This window comes from Glandiceps talaboti, chromosome 15, assembly GCF_964340395.1.
Source record: "Glandiceps talaboti chromosome 15, keGlaTala1.1, whole genome shotgun sequence".
In the NCBI taxonomy this organism is placed as follows: domain Eukaryota; kingdom Metazoa; phylum Hemichordata; class Enteropneusta; family Spengelidae; genus Glandiceps; species Glandiceps talaboti.
In genome coordinates this window covers 17,313,216-17,335,907 of record NC_135563.1, presented here as the reverse complement: position 1 = coordinate 17,335,907, position 22,692 = coordinate 17,313,216, and the positions used below count along the sequence as shown (strand labels likewise).

General features: G+C 33.7%; 3 protein-coding genes across 5 annotated transcripts in view; 1 reads left to right on the top strand and 2 right to left on the bottom strand.

Moving 5' to 3' along the window:
• The window catches only part of LOC144446094 (zinc transporter ZIP13-like), a 28,682-nt gene extending 20,059 nt beyond the window's left edge, over positions 1-8,623 (bottom strand). For both annotated transcript variants that reach the window (XM_078135798.1, XM_078135799.1), the window contains exons 1-2: positions 8,229-8,623; positions 91-192 (exon numbers count right to left, since the gene is read on the bottom strand). In XM_078135798.1, coding sequence (XP_077991924.1) covers positions 91-192; positions 8,229-8,508 — 382 coding nt within the window. In that variant the 5' untranslated portion in view covers positions 8,509-8,623. The remainder of the gene's footprint in view (positions 1-90; positions 193-8,228) is intronic.
• A 2,504-nt stretch (positions 8,624-11,127) lies between these two features.
• On the bottom strand, positions 11,128-16,897 carry LOC144446278 (schlafen family member 5-like). The gene is made up of 5 exons (XM_078136029.1): positions 16,833-16,897; positions 14,591-15,549; positions 13,346-13,459; positions 12,311-13,031; positions 11,128-12,012 (listed from the first exon to the last, which is right to left on the bottom strand). Exons 1-5 carry the CDS (start codon positions 16,895-16,897, stop codon positions 11,211-11,213), a joined length of 2,661 nt encoding a protein of 886 aa, XP_077992155.1. The 3' UTR covers positions 11,128-11,210.
• A 157-nt stretch (positions 16,898-17,054) lies between these two features.
• Positions 17,055-22,692, top strand: part of LOC144446572 (uncharacterized) — a 37,084-nt gene continuing 31,446 nt past the window's right edge. For both annotated transcript variants that reach the window (XM_078136368.1, XM_078136366.1), the window contains exons 1-2: positions 17,055-17,197; positions 22,017-22,079. In XM_078136368.1, coding sequence (XP_077992494.1) covers positions 17,120-17,197; positions 22,017-22,079 — 141 coding nt within the window. In that variant the 5' untranslated portion in view covers positions 17,055-17,119. The remainder of the gene's footprint in view (positions 17,198-22,016; positions 22,080-22,692) is intronic.

The following is a 22,692-nucleotide window of genomic DNA, read 5'->3' as shown; positions in this document are numbered from 1 at the left end:
GCAGCTAGACCATCCAGCCTGCTACAGCAGCTAGACCATACAGCCTGTTACAAAAGCCATTTTTTCAGGTCTATAAAATGACAGTCTTACCTGTGTCTGAATTTGCAAAGGCTTCTGGTAACAAATGTAGAAAGACATCTCCAAGAAGACCACCAACTGCAAAACTCAAAAGCAATCGAAGGCTTGAAGTACCTGCAAAGTGAAAAAGAAGGGTACATTTCACTTTTGATGCAATCTAACATTTCACAAGTGAACAAAAGAATGATTGTATGTGAATAAAGTAAGTCTTCATGGCTACTTTATAGAATATTGGATTACAGAATGGTCATGAATACAACTTACAAAGGCACTTTGTACACTCAACAGAACTGTTCTTGCAAGCTGCAAATCTTGTAAGTGGGAGGGCAATTTTTTTTATCTGTATATATATAGGAGGGGTAAAATAACATGATTTTGAGTAGGGGGATATTTTTTAAAGTCAGTGGGAGGGGAACAATTTCAACCTCCCCAACAAAGATTAAACTACCAGTATCACTCAAGCTAATTTTAGTCTAGAAGATATCCGTGGCTTCAAATCTTAGGGTGAAGGGAGAACTTGAGATGGGAAGCTACACATAGCCTCTACAGAGGCTCTAGACTATGACTGGAGGAAGACATTCCTTTAACACTGCTATGTTCAAATGATGTTTACGAGCCACTGCATACTCCATCACCAAACTGTCAAGCTACCATTTAGTAAATACAGAATCGAATAGTCAATGATTCTTACAGACCCTAAAACTTGCAACATTAGCCTGTTTTAAAATACTACACTCTATGACTTCCATAGCTGTCATTGCGTCTGGGAGGACAACAGCTGTGGAAATCGTAGTCAAGGCAGCAAACACTGCTACAAACTTGTTTTCCAAACTCAAACTTTGACACTAACTCTAAATTTTGGACATGAAGGAGTTCTACTGTCTACTTTATAAGTCACATGTCTAATACACTGTGGTCAGTACACCCCCTATTCTATATTGTTTTTTGAGCAAGTCATACAAAGTCCTGACATTGCCTTCAAGACACTTTTAAGTGAGAAATCAGTCAACTGTGGTCTTGTTTATACCTAAAACAATATCACATTTCCCGACTATCCGCTATGTCGTACAATTAGACCGATTTATTCAATGTAAATGAAAAATTGTTCCAGAGTAAAACTGACATCATTGTTACCTCTCTAATGATTATTCAAACAACATGTTGGTCATACTCAATGTATGAATTTATGAAATAACAAATTGTAAATCAACAATCCATAATGATTTTCTTTCAACTATTTACTGTACTCAAAAGATTAGTAGTAGAAAACTATAATTTAGTCTAGAATTCAGGTGATTGGGGATTTTGAATATTGATTTCCCCATCTGATGGAGAAATAACAAATTCAAAACTCTATCCCGCATCGATTCCAAGCTAGCTATAATTTCACATTGGCTCTCCAATCATAAATAATGATTTTCTCAAAATATCCATATGAAACCATCGATTTTAACATTTACACTAGTCTTGCTAAAAGTCTCCACGATTATTTAATTCTTTATTTGAAAAACATTTTTTCTCTCTCCAAAACACAAACCTGTGTTCTTTTGTGTCAAATGGTAACCTGAGTGAGTGAATGCCAAACAGTTGAGTGAATGCTGAGAGACTTGGGTGACTACTACAAACTGGGAAAAATAAAAACAAAGTTGAAGACATTTTTGTTTTTAAAAAAAATTGAATAACAAAATCAAACCATTTGAAGAATATCAGATTAAAAAGGACTGGTGTCAGTCAACAGATACACATGTCATGTAAATGGTTCTATGATTAGTCTAGATAGCAAGTAGCAAGTGATGCTAGGGACAAGCCATTGTTTCACTATCATATATAGATACACACTGTTCTCTAAGGTCAAAGGTCATCCAGATACAAAAGTTTGAACAACCAAAGTTTGACATTAATTAAGATAACGCACGATGTGACAATGTCAGTTTGTAATCTGACAGGCCTTATCTGACTACTGTGTAACATTCCCATTGTGAAATTAAGAAATCCAAACTATGTGTTATACCTTGACAGGGCAAACTTTAAATTTACTGAGAAAGTATTTTGTCTATAAATATTTACATGTACCGTATTTAGTATCATTTACATTTATAGTAGGTATCTTTTATCTTTAGTATTTTATTTCTATGATCTAATAATTATTCTCTGTATGTGCTTCTATCTACTCTTTGAAATGCAAATTATGAAGGTATTACTGACTTGTAATTATACATTGTAATAAGTTATATGCAAATTACATTATTCTCATGCAAATTACACAAACATTGTATGCAAATTCACTAACAATGAGCAATATCAGATTCACCCACTGATTGTTTGGCCATGAACAAGTACATGTACAGGGTAATAATGGCATTACTGATTAGCTAAGTATGATACTTTACACTTAGGAAATTTTCACTAAATACCAGACTGGTATATTGTGTTCATGTACAAGAATACATTTTAGTCACTACATATTTGTGAGATTTTGTTTTCCCACGAAACAAGCAAAAATAAGTCTTTAGTGAAAATTTCCAGGTTTTGACTCACACCTTAGTACAGACTATTTGCATATTGTATAAGTTAAGATCATGTGAAGGCCAGTTATTATACCTTCCTGTCAACTGTTATACCAAAGTTCAAGCTACAAATCCTACACTGCCAATACATGGTATATTATACATCTACATTTTACATGACAATACATACCTACAATACATATATTATGACATCAAAATCCAGGAAGTAATATTATTATAATTTATGCGATTTCTGAAAAGCTTGGTAAATTATGAATGATGTTTCCTGTAAAAAAACCTTCTACTTCTTTTAAATAAAAGTCTCAAATATTCAAAAACTCAACTGTTGAAATTTATCAAGCAAATAAACACCCTGAATATCTTGAAAATAGTTTTTAATCAATTTCACACAACTGCAAATGTGACAGTATATGATTATAATCTCTAGCCTTGTTATTACCCCACACTGCCACTAGATGAGGTAATATCTTTCATGAATAATAATTAAAATTATGGACAATTTTGTCGTTAGTATGATGAAGACTCATCTGTGCAGGTGAACAGTTACAAATAAATTAAAACTTTGTACGCCACCAAAATAATTTTGTTGTTGTTGTTGTTGTTGTTTATTTATCAAAAACATGTACAGGAAAAGTGTCATCTCTGACCCAAGATACCATAAAAATGTCCACACACATCTTCAAATTGTCACTACTGGTATAAGATAAAGACAAGACTGTCTCCTTATCTGTCTCCTTGTTTGTTTATTGTCTGAAGAGATTGTGTGATTCTTATACTACAGACAAAGCCATTGCCAATATGTCTGCTGCACTAGGCTCTCAAAAATAATGGTCAAATTATACTGTCAAAAAAATGTGTTCTATCGAAAAAGAATTCAGTATAAACGAGAAATGTTTATATGTTTTTATCTAGATTCAGTCTCATTTCCCTGACTTCACTGAATGCCATTATTTTATATCAGCCTAATTCAAAGTAATGGTAGATGTGAGTTCAACAAATATCATTGTAGTTCATTTTTAAGTTGCACACGCTACATGATACGATCACTGTGTCAGAGCTCAAGTGTGTAACGAAGCCCTAGCTTGTATACCCCCCCCGTCGGTCAGCGCCCCCTCCCCCACCTCTGATCTAGGTCACTTGACAGCCATCAAAGACCATCAGATAAGAAACTGACCTCTGATCACACAACAAAGAGTTCATTGTCCAACTATACCAAATATTAACGCCCTTTTCTGTTTTCGCAATACCACAATAATTATTTCAACATGACTACTAAAAAACAAAAAAACAAATTTTTGAAACATATGCACAGAAGACAGTATAACATATCTCAACCTCGCAATGCTACCATTACCCCAAATACATCTCACTTTGAATTTATGGTGATTGAATTTTTTTAATTAATTTTTATTACTACTATATTAATTTAGTGTGGTAACAAAAAGTTAATAACTTGAGGTTCACATTTTACTTGTTTCTATTTTACATATTCACAAAACATACAACATCTACTTGAAACCCAACACATATTTGTATTTTGATTGGTCAATCTTTTTTTTGATATTTTTCCATAATCAAAAACATTCATTTTTTAACGAACGTTTTTTTCAAAAGTCTAACTAAGATACTGATAAAAATCCAACCCGTCAAAAACAGTTAATACATTCACAATAATCCATTAACCACATAACGATGTAAATGATACCAATTTATAGCAACTGTTCCAAGCGACATTAAATTTTCTATATTTAATCATAATTTCAGAGCAAGCCTGCTGAGGCACTTTAACTAAACTAAACACCCATTATAAATGTGTCACTTTGGAATAGGTTAATTCATGTAATTGATGGACAATTAGAGCCACATGTTTGGTGTGTTTTTTTCAAAATGACCTAATTACATAGAGTGTCTCCATATCAAACATAACATTTGTAAGGCATTTGTTTTTGTTACAGACTAACACAGACAAAACCAAATGTTTCCCCCCCCCCAGTTCTGATTACCTTACCCTACCTAGTATTTCATTGCCATCCCTCAACAATTTTAGGTATAAATCTGAGAAAAACTGTTCGAAAATGGGATGAAAATCATATACATGCTCCCAAAAATATAAACAAATATAAAATAGCAATTATCCCTATCTTTCCACCTGCGTTCTCAGACACATTTTTTTGGTAACCTAACAGATGTAAAAGATGACATTACACAAATCTGTATACCTTTTTACAATTGGGCAAAAACACAAAATCAGGTACATTTTCCCTTTTAATTTAAAAAAATATTAAATAAATTAAAAAAAGTACCAAGTGTACAGCAACAGGGATCTTTTCTGTCTCTTGGTTATTCAAAAAAAAAAATTACATCACATACATGTTTCCATCTATCCCGAAATTGAATAGATACATGTGTATAAGACTGAGATATATACTTTCAACAAAAGCCTGTCAGTACAGTGGAGCTCTGAAAAATGCATGACAAGTATACGTCTTCCGAATATTACTACTTTCGATCCATTAAGTATAATCTAGCCGGAAAAGAAGCAGCAACTAGGGAACTACTGGCTTGATGTTACCCTCAAGTAAGATTATAATCCAGATAATGCAAGTTTTTACCCTGTGCACAATTCACAATGTAACAAAACTTACTATATATTATTATTACAGGTGAATGAATCTTTTTTTGACTACAGGTTACAAAATTTGGATTAGACAAAACTTTTAATCCTCAATCTAATGGGGATGGGGGTAACTGTACACAAAAATCTTCAAAGTTTGGAAAACCAAGATTAAATTTCATCCATAATCTATGTACTCATCATGTAGTGAATAGGTAGATTTCAGCAACTGGAGTCAGTTGAGACCTTCTTTTGACATGCATAATACATAAGGTGAAAATAAGAATTTCATGACATCATTTTAAGCCGCAAAAGAACCAAAGCTTCTTACTCTATTGATGCTATTAACTTTTTTCCCTCATGTGGTTTGTTGCTCTGAGCAAAGTTTTATCATATGAAAATCCGTGTTTTTCTAAATTTAATTCTTAGTACTACTTTTCAGTGCTTTATATTTTGTACAAAAGTTTCTGTATTGTGGCTGGAAGTTATGCAATGTCTGTAAAATAGTACAACAATTGCCTATATGCACTTTTATTATTAGCTTAACAAGTCTGAACAGGATATGCAAACGCCTTTCAAAAATCTTTTAAATAGTTAGAAAAGTGACCAGACGGCACTAATACAATAGAAAAGTGTCCAGACACACAAATACCATTATGTTAAGAAGAGTGAACAGGATATGCTAATATCTGTCACAGATATTTAGATGGCTATAAACCCGGATTTAGCCAAGTGTTTTGTACACAAGACATTTCAGGGGGAAACCCTTTAAGTGTTTAGGTCCAATTGTGTGACTGGTATGAGATGACATGTTAACGCAACGTTTCTAGAAAGTGTAAGTTATAGTTTGGTAGAACAAGGATGTCAACAAAAATAATCCTGATGAAGTCAAAATAACATGAAGAAGGAAGCAACATGGAATATTAGTAAACTCTGATGATGTGAGGATTTGACAAAATACTTCTTCGTTCTTACACATTATTTACAATTTGATATCCAATTGTTACTTGAAATTTACAATGCGACAGTAAACGAAAGCCTAGACATTTTGGAGGGTTTGCACCAATTTTACAGTTTTGCTTTCTGTAGTACTGTACACAGCCACAAAAATATGGATCTCACAATAACATATAAGCATACTGAATGATCATTTCAAGAGAATATTACAATAGACAAACATAAAAAAAATTTGCATCCTATTATATCACCATGTAAAATGTACCTGCTACATCAAATATCTACACACAATGTTGGCAAATATTGTTTTTCACATACTCATTGCCTATGACAAAAAATACCGTTGCACCATATGTTGCTTTTCTCTACACATATTGCTTTCAGCTAAAAACTGTCAAATGTGTTTATTTAGTGTAAACACACATGCATCAGATCTGTGTTTACGTGAGAAATATTGGACCAATCAATATGATTGAGTCACTCCAGGACTAAAAACCATCATTACATTGTAATACATCTTATTAAAGTTGCTTTGAATAAATTAACTATACTGTAAAGTCTGAGTTTCATATAAAAGCCACATCACCTTTGTGAATCAGAATAGCCTGCTTTCATCTCTCCTCTTTCCAACTCTGACCATATGTTTACTGTTATTTGTTACTACACCATATTATCCCCATAATGGAATGTTTCTGCCACCTCACTTATTTATGTGGTAACACAATAAAAAAAGGTAACACAAACATCAAATACAGGCACACAAGCCTATCATAATATCAAAGTTGATAGTAGACAAATGTTTGCCAACTACTAGGTAATGTGGACCACACTTCTGTTGACACAAAAATCTCGCTACATGTACCATTCAAGTGAACTATGTTGCGTATGCATCAACTAAATTTTGCTTTCATTCTACAGATATTTCACTGGGATAAAAAGAATCACGTTATAAATTATCAAGCTGATTATTTGATCTTATTCCAACTTGTATCATGTCATTAAGTTATCTACAAATTCCTTTCCACCTAAAGATCAAAATATGTTTGATACTGTAGAAGAGGGCAAACTGACATCTGACGTCAGTAAAATACTTTAGTATTAATTCAAATTTTCTCAACACACACCATAAAGCACACTTGGCATGTGATTCAGTGTATTCAATTTCCCAATTCCTAATTTTGCCGTTTTTTTTTTTACTGTGACGAGGATAATCAACCACTGAACCAGGAGAGAATGAAAATACAATACCAAAATGTTAAACTACATGTGTTAAAACTTTTGCAGATCATATAAATCTATCTATCAAGCTGGTGAATATTTTAGTCACTGTTTTTTAAGAGATTGTGCAAATTGCTAGTACCACCACAAAAAAACCCACACAACTGTATGCTACAATATAATATTGTATGGATATGTTTGGATTTGCACTACTAGGAACAATTGCGATAAAGCAGTAGTCTTCTGTCTTCTTTTTTAGGAATGGCAACTGACATTATCAACTTATCATTCAAACAAATTCTTTTAGATATTTTAGTCTGCTATCACTCGGGTATAACTTATAAGGATTTCCTGAAAAGAAATACAATGACAGAGGTGTATAGATCTCCTGGTGACTATAGTGATTGCTAATTACATTAATTAACGTACATTAACATGTTAACATCCATCGTTTGTTACTTTCACTAGTTCGTTACATAATACGATAATTCAGGAAGCTCTTTAACGACATCTATTTACATATAAAGTATTCTTAGAAGGGCTCTACATTCCGTTTCGTTGGAAGCGAGGAAGCCATGGTCAGTAAATGTCAAGGAAACAGGCGAGCCTGTCATTAGACCGATTTGGTATTCTTTCTATACGGATAGCGACGTCTGTCGCGACGCGTCGTAGTGTTCGAGGTCTCGACAAATTCCTGCATGAACCACTGAACGACCTCGGCGAGCTAGCTACTATATATATGTATACACTCACATACTGAACCGAATAACAATACAAACAACTCGAGTTGTTTTGATCGAAGACGGTCAACTTTGATAGGTTTCTAAACTCACCTTCTTCCGTCTTTCCAGGGTTATCTTGTACACGTATTACCAACAGAGGGAAGATACCGCTTAACCCAACCAGACTTGTAGCCATAAGGGTACACAGCCATACTTCTAATCTTGAATTGGCCGATTCAAACTTGTTGACCGCTGATCCATCATGGTCAAGATAATCTTCTTGCGACACAACTTTACCAGTGTGCTTGGCACGGTGAATTTCACCAAGAACTGTACACCCAAATACGACCAAACCTAGCGATACTACCAATATCTTGTTCAGTGGACCCATGATGACAGCTTCGTTCGAAGCTCTTCTCTGGTTTCGACGTCCTCTCGGCTAACTGTTCATCGGTTTACTTCCCCTTCCACCCTCGAAAGCAAAGAAATATATAATCTTGCATTTCACGAGAAAACACGATACTCTCGTTCGCTCACTCTTTTGAAAAAAAGGCATGTGTCAAAATCATTATTACCGCTGAGGGCAGACTGTACTGTAGCAAGCTTACATTTTTTCTTGCTTTTCAACATGCATGATACAAATTTCAGTTTCGAAAAATGTAATTTGTCACCCATCTTTTTTGTTTAAGATTTATACACACATACTTACATATGCATATACATATATGTCATTTCTATACTGGCAATAATAGAAATCTCTTCATCAACTCATACCAGAACTTATTTTTATATCAATGAATTTTTCGTTTTTAAACTATAAACCTAGTGTAAATGGGTTTTGGTGGGCAGAGGTTGCTGAGTAGTGTTTGCCCTCACAGAGATAGCAGGAACTGTATGCTAACCTGTGCTTGGGCATTGAAGAAGTATCAGGGGTTGCTGTGCTGTTATAGGTCTGTGCTGGAGGTTTGAGTAAAGAGTTTGACAGTGCTGTAACAAATATTAATATTCTTTTATTACAAGCAATATAGAGAAATTTAAGTGACACATCAAGAAAGTATGAAAGAGATTAGACCACATTGTTCATGTATGCAATCTTTTGTTTTTTGTAGGATCCCTCTCCAAACAATCATGATAAAAGTGGTCAAGGCGGCCACTTTTATCTATGTTTCTCATGATCTAACCATAGACCCTCCACCAACGTTGTGGAGGGTCTGTGATCTATTAATTGACCCTACATTTATTCAAGCCAACGAAATAATTACAAAATGACGCCCTCTATGGCAGGATTAGAAAAAAATTACGCCAATGATATTGGAAAAAGATGGCAACCAAACGACCCCTATATGCACTAGTCTATACAAGGTATCCTGTGACAGGGCGCCCTCACAGTCTACCATACACCAAAAGCTGAAGACTTATTGGCAACATAAAGAAAAGTTTGTGAATATGCACCACTGGTAGATTATTATCAAGAGATAATGCTACTTAAATTCTACAATAGTTGTATTTTATATTTTCAGTAGGAATTTCAAGAATCTAAGCCTTTCACATTTATAAATTATTTTATTTTACTCTCCATCTCATAAAATCATGATTGCATAAAAATAACATTTGTTGAGTTACATGACGAACAATATATTTCTATTTCCATATTTACTTATACAAGTAACGCGATATTTATACATTTTATTTTATACTTGATTTCATCAAATCATGATTTCATAAAATTAAATTTGTTGAATTACACAACAATACATTTACATTTCCACAATTATAATATACCATGATATATATTTCGATATAAATTCTTAATTTTATTAAATCACAATTTGATACGATAACATTTACAATACATTTCCATTTTCAATGAATAGAAACAAACATATAAACATAATACAGTATATTTCAGTTTTTCATGCAAGCTTTAGTCACATGGATGATACTAGTACTTTACTTTCAAATGTCAAATCTTAAAGTGGCCATGTGGATTTTTGGATTTTTAATTGACAGAAAAACTTTCCTATGCTTTCAGTCTTGAAAAAAACTTTTAATAAGTATTGACTGGATTTGTGTTTATAATTTTCAATGAATTACAAAAAACTAAAAAAAAATGTATAAAAGTTTGTTATTGTATCTACAATAACAACCATTTTACACATTTTTCAAAGTTTTTTGCAATTAGTTGAGTTAAAAACAAAGACCTGGTATATGTTCTTTCACATTGTTTTTTCAAGTAGAAAAACATAGTTGTTTTATCAATTGAAAATTCAAAATAAATCCACGCTTCTCATCCAGTGGGTCACATTACATGTAATACATGACCTGACATTTTTGAATGAGGTTTCTCTTTCAACATTATTGGAGGTAGTTCTTTGAAAATCGGAAGTTCAAAGTTAAAGTTCAAAATATGAAAGATATGTAAACTTTATCTTTCAAACCAAAGCTAAGTCCTTGTAGATGTGGTCCCTTTGTCATTCCACAATCTGTCATTCTGCCAAAAAAGTACTCCTAACTTTATATCAAATTGCAACCCACAGTAATTCGATCAGCAACATGATTCATAGAACATTACGTCGTATTTGATTTTGGTGCTATACAAATTCTTTTGATTGATTAATTGATTGATTCAGAAATAGTAAAAATGATGCTATCAATTGATAAATAAATGATATAAATCCATAAATCTACAGTTTTATGTATATTGATTACAGTCAGAATATATCTGTATCTGCAAACAGACACAGTGTTACACTTATATTTCAATCCTGATTATAATATAGCACCAATAAAACTGACCTCAACAGTCACTTGTAATTGTTTTACATATTTTTATTATTAAAATTAGAATAGTATAACTATTGAGTTATCTTATACATTTTATAGAATTTATAATACCGAAGGTGATTTCAGTACTCGTAGCATGGTGCAAAGATTAAGTGACATTCGAATCTTGTAAGCGTTCACTTGCCATCAATATAAGTAGTATGAAGTATGTGAAATATTACCAGTATCTACAATGTGCCAAATTACTTAACAATGAAATATTGTATTTCCCATGATGCAGCATTCAAGATGGTGGCCAGTTCCCATATCCTATGGTAACTGCTGGTCATCTTTGGATTTGTCTGTTGAGTTGCAAACTCCTTGGAGCTGTCTCAGTTCTGATTCTGAAGGACTAATGATAACCAATTCTGAGGTAGCCCTTGATGCGAGATTCAACATAAAATTATTGTAATCGGCTGTACTAGGGTTGATCTCTGGGTGGACTGCGATGACAACAGGTCTTTCTAAACCACTAAAGTGCTTGACTGTATTAACATGTGCATCGACAGGTAGTTCTTTGTTAGCATCCACTTGCTTTCGCTTACTGAACAAGATTGCGATATCACTGACATCGTACCCATGTTGCGAATACTCGCCTACAAGCTGAGGAAGAACATCGCTAAAGTTTCCAGGAGGACATGCAAGGAATTTCACTTTCTCTGCAGGAGAATTTTGCAGTACCGGCAACTCGCAAGAGTCGAACTCCTCTCTGTTGCTCAGAAACTGGGATGCAAACCCTAAAATTTCTCCAGAGTTTCTGAGAACTTGAGTGAGATGAAATTTATTCTTCGTAGTAAGATCAGGAATACCAGTTGGGAATTTATGTACCTGCATTCCGACATCTATAAAAGCCCATAGGTAACCATGGCAGCCATTTCCATCATTTCCCTTTGTGATAACCTTCTTCACTAAACCATACCAGTCTCCATCCCTATCTTTGAAATTCTGTGCTTCATCAATAACGATGCTCCTAATGTTACCATAGAAACCATTCGGAGACGTCTCAAGATTTCCACTTTTGTGAGCCACCATGAGATCCCTTCTACATACTGTTTTACATAGATTGAGGCTTCTGTGAAAAAGAATGATGAAATATAAGTATTATTAGAGTTTTGGAGATTTTTGAGAAATATGTCCCAATTTTGATGAAAGATCTTTAAGTTATCGATATAAATGTTAGCCTGTAAAGGTACGCCATGACAGGGTGTCCTCAAGCATTGGCCAATCCTTGTAGGACTAGGCCAGTGAGAGCAGAGCAACATAACATATCTTACAATCTATATAAATGTACAATATAGTTTATTACAGTTTAGCCCTATCAGCACTATCACATGAACATCCCACTAAATGTCTGAAGTTGTGTTTGTTACCTGATTTTATCACAAAGTGCTTGGTGTTCACACAGATAAAGGATCTGGTCTTGAGTGCAACCCTGTAGTAGTAGTTTCTGAATGAACTGTACTGCCATTAATGTCTTGCCTGCTCCTGCTGGACCATATACCCATAATTCCTTACTGTTTTGATGTTGCCATAGCAACTCAAATTGTCGTAAACTCAGAGTCAGAAGGAATTTTTTGTCCTGGAGCTGGGATTCACTGACAACTGGTGTGTAGGTTGTCATGACGACAACCAAACTGTACAGAATATTTTCTAGTTTGTGTTGAGTCATTTGGTACTGGGATAATGGCGAATTCTTATATTCTGGTATTATTGTTGTTTCACTTTGTGAACAGTTCACGACATGGCAGATGACATGAAATTTCTCCTGAGAACCACCATGTAGCACAAGCTTTCTCTTCAAAGACTTGCCCAGGTGAACAGTGTACTCTCTCACTGCATCAGTTACAGCGCCCTCCAGCAGACTCAGGAGGAAGATTCCTGTTGTTGTAAGTAAGAGGACATTACAGACAATTCCTGCAGGTTTTGTCATGGTAACCAGCACACTGAAGACCCAGGAGTCAAGAAGTAAAGCTATTCCTGTCATGGTAGTTGTTTGAGGGATGAATTCATGGATCCAGTGATTTGCTGCGATGGAAGCCATAGTTGGAAGGTAGTCAACATTTGGACAGATTTTTACAGAGTCTTCTGAAACTGCAACAAAAAGTAAAATGATATGGAAATCTGTTATTTGTGATAATAGATTAATAATATTACATCATTATAAAGTGCCTTCCACTATGGATGCTGTGATCATATTGCAGTACAATTATTACCCTGGCACAGACATATAGTCGCACAATGCCCTATATATGTAACTTCCTCAACTCCCTGGGATACAAACAATCACATTGCAACCTCTGTCCTACCAGGTACCCAACTACAGCTGGGTTGACTTGGCACAATAGTAATTCACCAAAAACATTCACCATTCAGAAACAAAAGGCAGTGGCAAAATTTAAACTTACTTGAGAAGTACTTGTGTTGTATTGTCTTGATAGAATCTTGTAGTACATAGATAGGTAGAGACTTTGGACTGTGTACATCAAGTCTATGATACCGAAATCTCAATTCCTCTATATCTAGAATAGAAAAACAAATTGTTTTTATATAGTACTTTCCCACTCTGTTCAAAGTGCTTGACAATTATTACACCTGGCACATATCTATAGTTTAACATAGTAATAATAAATCCTTGTCAAATGACCAAGGGTTCTTATTACGAGAAATGTTTCGAAAGCTGAGGTCGACAGGCTTTGTCAAACTCTCTGTTTGCTGGCTTTACTACTGGGTGGCTAGGCACTGCCTAGTGGTCAATCCAGGAAACAGACAGTTGGTCGTGGTACAAGAACGTATTATTACTAGGAACATATCATTACTACCCTTGTTGTGGTACAAGAACATATCATTACTACCCTTGGTCATGGTACAAGAAAATATCATTACTACCCTTGTTGTGGTACAAGAACGTATTATTACTAGGAAGATAATATTACATATTATTACTCTGTATATACACTTGGTCATGGTACTACAAGAACATATCATTACTACCCTTGTCATGGTACAAGAACATATCATTACTACCCTTGTTGTGGTACAAGAACATATCATTACTACCCTTGTTGTGGTACAAGAACGTATTATTACTATGTTTTACTGACCTGATGAATGTGTTTAAGGAAATAGTTTAAGATGTGGTTTAAGACATATTCATATCAATAAACCATGTAATCTTTGAGGCAGTGATTGAAGAGAAAGAAGAGAATCCTCCCATGTGTGTTTCGATATCAATAAATTAAAATATCATTTATTGTAGACATTTCAAAGATCTAAAATCTTTCATCTTTTCAAGATTTGATTTTAGTTGATGAATATACTTTTTACAATATAAACTACAATAGATATCCTGAAAGAAAACTGGACAAAAAATCTTACTAATATTGCTACATTTTGACTTTTAGTACAGTTGTTACATTGGTGCTGATCACTATAACTCATGGAAAGAAAAAATTATGTTGCGCCAGTAATTTATAGTCTGATTTTTGTTGAGTCAGCCAACAGAATATTTCAGGTTAACAGTTTTTTTTATGTGAAATGCTCTAGCTTTAATAGTGCACATCTTCATACAAGAATTTGGCAATTACATCAGCCAAACTTTCTTTTCTTGCAGCTTTGACAGAAGAGCATTTTTAATGGTTGTCAAAGTATACCTGTGACTTGCGTGAGTATATTCGCTCTCCATTCTGAAAATGACATTTCTTCTACTTTATCACCAACAATGTGGTAACTCTCTGGAGGCTGTGTATATACCAATCCCGGATAACTGACTATGGAAACCACAACCACAAAACGAGGTCCAGTAATCGTAGATGGCAAATTATCAACTGGATAAAATGCCACATCCCAGTGTATGCCTCTTTCAACTTTATTTTCTTCCTTCATCCATATAGTTCTTTGCATTCTCTCTTCAACTTTGGCTACAATATCATTCTGTGTCTTCGCAGGCATGTCTTCACCATAAACAAAACAATTCTTGTCTTCAACACCGAAGAATATGTGCCCTCCTGCGTGGTTTGCAAATGCTGAAACGTATCTCCGTATAAACCAACTGATTCTGTCGGAGATTGGTTCGTGGTTGGGGTCTTTCTCACAGCTAAGATATTTGAACTGAATCTGTGATGTCTCTTGTCCAATGCCATCTATAGGTTCACCATACTTGAATTGTGCTGGATGTCGTGGCAGCTCCGATAAAAGACCGACTCTACCATGTTGACTTGTAACGAGTTTGACCGCAGTGTGATAGCTGAGAAATAGTGTAGCAGTATCGGTTGGAACTCTAGCATGATAACGAATTGTACATATATGATCTGCAGTTTTCACAAAAACATAAAAATCCTGATCGTTAAAGTCACCAACCAAATCGACATAATTACATATGTCGTCTTCAGACAGCAGCCATTTTAAATGCTGTTCTATTCCACTCCACCAAGTGTCCAATGATTTGGCATGAGTTTCGTTACCAGTAAGATTATGTAAATGAAGAATACCACCACCAGAGTTCAATAATGCACACAAATAAACTTGTACTTTGGCGTTTTCTCCTTCATTGACCCGTTTGGTGATATCAACATCACAGTGTAGGATAGTGTCGCCCAAGTTGGTAACATCCCTGAAAATATGAAAATATACATAAAACGAATCTGCAATGATGTAATTGTTCACTACCTCTGAACTTCATCACATTCTTAGGTGATTTTGTACAAGTCCATCTATCATGATAGAGGGCCTGTACTCTATCCTTGTCTGTGTGACAAGATATCTGTTTCATAAGAACAAAAATTCCATTCTAATATATCTAATAATAGTAATATTCTCTTTCATTAAGTCAAGACCATACTTCACACTTCATACATTGTTGAGATTACACTTAATGTATTTTAATAGTTATCCAAAGTCAGATGATGTACAGTATTGATGTAAGTATATATATGCATTAATCTTATCTAGGCATATTATAGGCCTACAGTAACAAAAATATGTCCTTAACAAAAAAACAAAAAAAACCAAAAAACTATATATATATATATAAGTGTGAGTGTCTGATGATCGCAATATGCGTGAAACTCCGAGTTACACCCAAGAAAGAGTTCCAGTACTACCAAAACTATTACGCTCTGCCACTGCGGTATAGAGCACTGTCTTATAGCAGATTGATACTCACCGAGTTATATATATATATATATATATATATATATATTGTTGTTTTTTTCTGTACATATTGTGTTTATATATATATATATATATATATATATATATATATATATATATATATATATATATATATATATATATATATATATATATATATATATATATATATATATATATATATATATATAGTGTAATTCCACAATGTAATATCAGACTCGTCTTCTTTCATTTTTATGTATGATAGCTCTCCAAGGTGATCGAGCACTCTACTTGGCGAAAGAAGAATGAAATTATATGTATATATATATATATATATATATATATATATATATATATATATATATATATATATATATATATATATATATATATATATATATATATAACATATTGTGTGTTTAGATTATATATATATGTATATATATATGTATATATATGTATATATACACATATGGAATGGATAACTATATATACAACTACATACATGATATATTAAACTATATACAAATAAACACTGGGTGCTCTCAACAAAACTTAATTCAATCAAAGGGTTGTTGCTAAAAACTAAAAAAGAGCATTATTAGGTCAGTAAAGTTATAACTATGTACACATACTGTGATACATACACACACATACACACATACACATACAATAACATACACATATATACATATGTATTTCATTTACACGTGATTAAATTTCTGTACATATTGTGTGTTTAGATTATACACACAGGAATACAGATTAATACTTACATGGTTGTCTCTTATTTTATCCTTTGTCACGTTAAGCGATGACATCCTCATTATCGATGACAACCGAGCCCAGTACAGTACAAATTCCTAACAGGTCAAAGGTTGCCTGAGTTGAAAGGTCGTATCAGCTGCGCAAAAGACTGCGCAAATTGCGAGGATATAAACAAGGAAGTGACTTCTTGGAATTACAATAAGTTCGTGATCAACTACATGGGCCGTTGCTTCGGCGACTAGCTTTTGCCAAGTTTTCTAAATACAAGTATAATATCCACCATGTCTGCTAAATCTCTTCCGGCAGCCGACGTGCTGCAGAATTGGACAGTACAAGAAGTTTCGGACTGGTTAAAATCGGTAAGTTGTCAACGGATACTGGGACGTTCATGAACTATGATCGTCACGTCGTACATTTGATTCTCGGCAACGCCCGGAAGTCAATGGGGATTTGCGAGTATTGACTAAATGGAAATCGCAGTCATATGTTTTCACCTTTTTGGCAGTGATTGAAGCTATAATATCGTCACCATCAATGAGACGATGTAAGACTGAATGACGGAGGGAGGGAGGGAGGGAGGCAGAAGTGCATCTTCCCGTGTGATTGTGTGTGTGTATGGATGTATCACATCCATGGTGTCACTGCGTGTGAATCTACAAATATATATGATATGATCTATGCCTTACATCCTGAACTCGCCACAAGTTAGTCTTTTCTTGTTTCCACTGGGATGGATATAGTGTCACTCCTAGCACAATGGAAGGAAAGACTATCTCAACTAGCCTTAGTAGTTTGGTAACATCTGGAAAAAAAACACCAACCCCCTTATCCCAACACACCCCTTCATATGCATATATACTAGTATTATATCATAAATGTAGGACTATACATTCATGATGATATCATGATCTGAAAAAAACTCCTGGTACGGGTTACCAAAAGAAGTCTTTAAAATTGACTATAAATTCATTCTCTCAAAGTTTTTTTCAACATATTCTAACAATGGGAAATTATTGAAAAAATCAAGAAAAGTGTTAACAAAAAGACGTCTTATACAATTATAAATGTGTATGTCATTCACTGGAAGTTCTTTTCCATATTTTGAATGTATTCAAACACTTTGGAAAGTTGTATACTTGTAATTGTAGATGTAGAAGTCTGAATGTGTACATACCAAAATCTCAAGTCATAGGATTGATCGCTAGTATTTGTACAAATTTTCCTTTTTATTTCAATCTCTCCAATCATTGAACTTTTCATCAAATATGAGCAGGAAATGATTTTACAGGAAAAATTTGTCAGCGACATTAGTTTTTTAGGACGTTTTATCTATGAGAAATATAAATGTGAAGTAATGTCATGTGTATCACACTTTGCACAGTCATTTAACATCTTGTAAGATTTTGTTATTTTCAGAAGCGTTTCTTAGATGTTAGTGAAAATATACAATAGCACCATAGTGTAAAAGAGTACAGTAAGATAAAAGAAGAAAGCGCTATAAAACAAACATACATAACAAATAAACAAACATACACACAGTAAATTAAGCAGTTTACAGACATTTCAATCTAAGAAATGGTGATTAAAACAAAAAATTCACACAGGAATGAACAACAGTTACAGCTCGTGATAACATGTTATAGGAATAAGGGGTTCATTTATTGTCGTACAAAAACCCATTAATGTTTTCAATTATCTAATATATGTACAAAAATTAGTAAAATTTCCCAGGATATCTGATCAAACTGTTAGCTATTAAAGTTCCTTCATCATTCCGTGCATGGCCTATGGTCACTGCCAAACCATCATATTATCATTTTCTGCATAGTGATGATGATGGATAGTTTTGACATACACATGTATGTCATGTCTACCTGGAACACAACACAGTTTTGATGTACACATGTACATAAAGAATATGTCACAAAAATACTACGGTAGATAAAGCCAAACCTCTTTTTTTGCTCTGAACAAGTTTGATCACATTTTCTTCTAAGATCTGTTTGACTTCTCAAAAGGCACTACATGTATGTATATTTTACCAACACTTTTTAGAACACTTTTCACTATGTTTGTATAGAACCCCTTGGGTGCTTTAGTATACTAGAAAATGTAGCCATGTTAATTGGGGCACTGGTTGTTTCATCACCTGACTGTTTCAACCCTAGGCACTTGAGCCTCACCCCTAGACATTTGAGCCTCACCCCTAGACATTTGAGCCTCACCCCTAGACATTAGACATTTCAGTACTGTATGCAAGACAGTTAGGGTTAGTTTATGAAAGAAGCACTACAAAGTTTAATTAGTAATGCCAGTTTGTCTTGGGTAGTAGTGCCGAATCATCTTGGGTAGTATGCCGAAACGTTTAGGGCCAAAACGGTCAGGTGCCAAAACATGTAGAGAGTATAAATTGCATGATGGGAATTAAGCATAAGCTATTATACACTACATGTACTGTACACTCTCATATATCGTATGACTGTAAACAGACTCTACAGGAAAGAGACACAACTCTGCTGGCATTTCACTAAGGGAAACTCACTTCCATCATGCAACCTCAGCAATAATCCTGTAAACATTGTAATCTCATTGTCTTAGCATCACATGGTCATATTTAATTGTAAACATTACACTTCTCTAGTTTTTTTTCATGTAAGGTCTATACATAATTTAATACACCTAATTATGACTGAAATGTTTGAAATGAGTACTGATTTAATTATACATTCTCTGCAAATAGAACTAAGCAATTCCATTCAGAAATCATTTCAATTGGGAAACTTTTGAAAATAAAGTTTATAGTAACTAATTGAATTTTTTTAAAAAAGACAGAGAGAGAGAGAGAAAAAAAAAACTTTATATATTGAATGTTTTATATGTATATATGTAAGTATAAATTGGAATAGGGTGTCACTGTAGTATGCCCTCAAGGACTCTGAAGCTTCATAATGTAATGCCATGGCAGTTGTTACATGGTTCTATATAAGAAAGAGATGTCATTGACTCGAACTAAAATGAGAGATACACATATGTATACATTTTTGGACATAGTTTTTAGTGCATATTAAAAGCTACCCATTGCATTCTATGTACTGAAATATACTTGACCATCACTTGAAATAATTAGCAGAACTCAAAAACCTGTATTCACGTATGTATGTAAACAATCTAAGGCATTAAAGTCAACATTAACTTGGGATAGTATCCGATATTAGCATATAGTTTAATCACCATTTTACATACAGAAGTATTTTTATTTGAATAAAAAGGCTTATAAACTCAGTTTATGCAACAATAACAAAATGGATGCATTTCTTTCTCAAAACTTACTGTTTTATGTATGCATGAATAATATTTCTTCTTTCGCACCCTCAGTTACTGGTATCCGTATTAACAGTACTTAAAATTTATAGTGTTATTTTCAAAGAATAGTTTACAATAATTTCAGAAATGTCTCAATTTAATGTACCCAGTATTCACACATATTCTTTATATGAACAAGTATGTTTTCTACAGTATGTTTATGACTGGCATTACATTTATTTATGAAAACAAAACCATCTTTCAGTTTTCAGTTTTGTCCACAAATTATTTTTAAACTAGTTTCATATGTGTGCATGTACTGGCACCTGGAAATAGGGAAATTGACCTATTTTATTTAGAGTATCTCGATATTCAAACTATTTTTAGACTTATGAAGGATTACGGTGTGTTTGCTTACACCTTGGTCTGTGTAGACAATAGATATTTGAAAATAGTAGCACAACTATTTTGTAATTTCAAGTACTATTTAACAGACAGCCATATTGGATCTCCAGTGTGTGTGGTACCAGCATATAAACATAAATTATACACAACCAGGTTATATTGATGCCAAAACTGAAAATATGGAATTCTAACTTGGGTTAATATTCTGTACAAGCTTTATAGATGTTGTCAGTTTAGATGATATCAGTTCTGAAGTTTTGAAAAAACCTAAACAAATATGTAGCCGTCTTTTCTGTAAACTTCAAGTCAGCTTACACAAAGTAGGTTATGTGAATTATAATTTATAGTTCGCTCACTATTTCCCTTCACTGTTGGTACATTCTTGGTTTCCAAGCTTCTTTGTGCAAATCTAAATGTCACTAGTACATCGTGTCATCTCAGATTTTGTTCTAAATAAGTGCATTGTTAATTTGCACTTAAAAATATCAGTTGTTGAAAATGGAACTTCAGTTACGGTTTCAGCTATTTCACTAATGTGTTAAACCATAGACCCTACACAAAGCTTTTCAAGGTTTTGTGTAGTGTCTGTGGTTAAATACAATAAATATTTACTATGTTGTGGTGGTGTATGCAGTCCATACAAATTTTGTTTGTAAAAAAAAGGTGACTGATCAGTGAAAATCAATTCATAAAGGTATTTTAATGGTAACAGGTTCAAAAACAAAGAAAAACCACTTACTCAGAACTTTGTCAAAAAGCGATTTACTCACTTCTGGCTTACCAGTGGTTCTCTATTGATTTTCACTCAAAATTGAGAAGGGAAGTGTCAAATGCTGTATGTTCTATAGTTAATACTGATCTAGTTACGTTAAAACTTAAGTGCCAGGAAAAATGATGATATACAACAACTATGAGAATTTAGCTGATAAAAATCAATAGAAATATTATGTGTTGTATCCTTCAAGTTCAAGTTCTATCAGAAAATGCACCATTCTTCTGATATAAAATGTAGTTGAGAGAATGTTGAAAACTGAATAAACTAAGTTGTCCCCCCCCCACCTGTGTTTTTTGCTACAGTTTCAAAACCTTAGTAACAGAGAGGGGTAAATGTAGTAAAATTTGCATAGATTTCTATAACTTTTGTCATAATTCTAGTAGAGACTCTAGTAACGTACCGTGGGAAGTCAGGTAGATTTTACCTTAGTAATAATGTAAATACAGGTTCTGAGAAAGAGAGTCACCACAGGACAGGAAAGTTGTCAATCCGTAACATAGTCTTTCCTAAACAATGTTCAATACACCTCATCCACACAAAAGTTTGCAGAGTTGAAAGTGATAATAAAAATGCAAATAACAGTCACACAAAGAAAAGAAATCAAAATATAACCATGATATAACAAAAACACAGGAGTTATTTACATGTATTTCCGACAATAGCTTACATTCTTTTCTATTGTTATTTTCTTACAGAATAATTTCAATGAATTTGTTTTACCATTTCGGGGTCACAAAATGGATGGAACGAAACTAATGGTAAGTTTACACCAATGGGTATTGTCATCTGACCTTTATTAAACTCTGATCCATTCTACGCCATTCAACAAAATCCAACTTTATTTACAGAGTACACAGTCGTACTTTGTTTATTTAAGGCCTGGTAGTTTTAGCTGGAAGGTACCAGGGTATATTATGTTGCATTCATTGCTGTTATCGACTGATTTATATGATTTTTATGTTATTGTATTTGTTGGAGCATGTTTGATTGTCTATTGGTCAAAGCTGTTGTACATATTTGCACTTTGTTGACAAGCAAGTAAATTGGGCCATGCCAGATTCACGACTATTTACACTCAGACATTAATCAGTGTACAAAGTACCATCAACGGTTAGTAAACAGCTTGCCTGATTCATGTGACTTTTTACATACAGACATCAAGTCAGTGTACAATGTACTATCATTAGTTAAGAGGTAGTTCAGACAATTAAAAAGTCAGCCTGAACTACTTCCAGGATTGATTTGCAGTATTTTGCAATGGGAAAAGTTTACGGAAAATATGGAAAAAATATGGTTATTTGCATAGGCTTTAAAGTTGAACTATCATCTCGTAACAATAAACACATACGTGCAGAAATTATTTCACAATGG

Coding starts and splice junctions, on each gene's coding strand:
- LOC144446278 (XM_078136029.1), bottom strand. CDS start 16,897: ATGAGGATGTCATCGCTTAACGTGACAAAGGATAAAATAAGAGACAAC. Junction 15,550..16,832: donor AACCATGTAAGTATTAATCT/GTATTCCTGTGT, acceptor TCATATTTTCAG/GGATGTTACCAACTTGGGCG. Junction 13,460..14,590: donor TATACTCACGCAAGTCACAG/GTATACTTTGAC, acceptor TTTCTATTCTAG/ATATAGAGGAATTGAGATTT.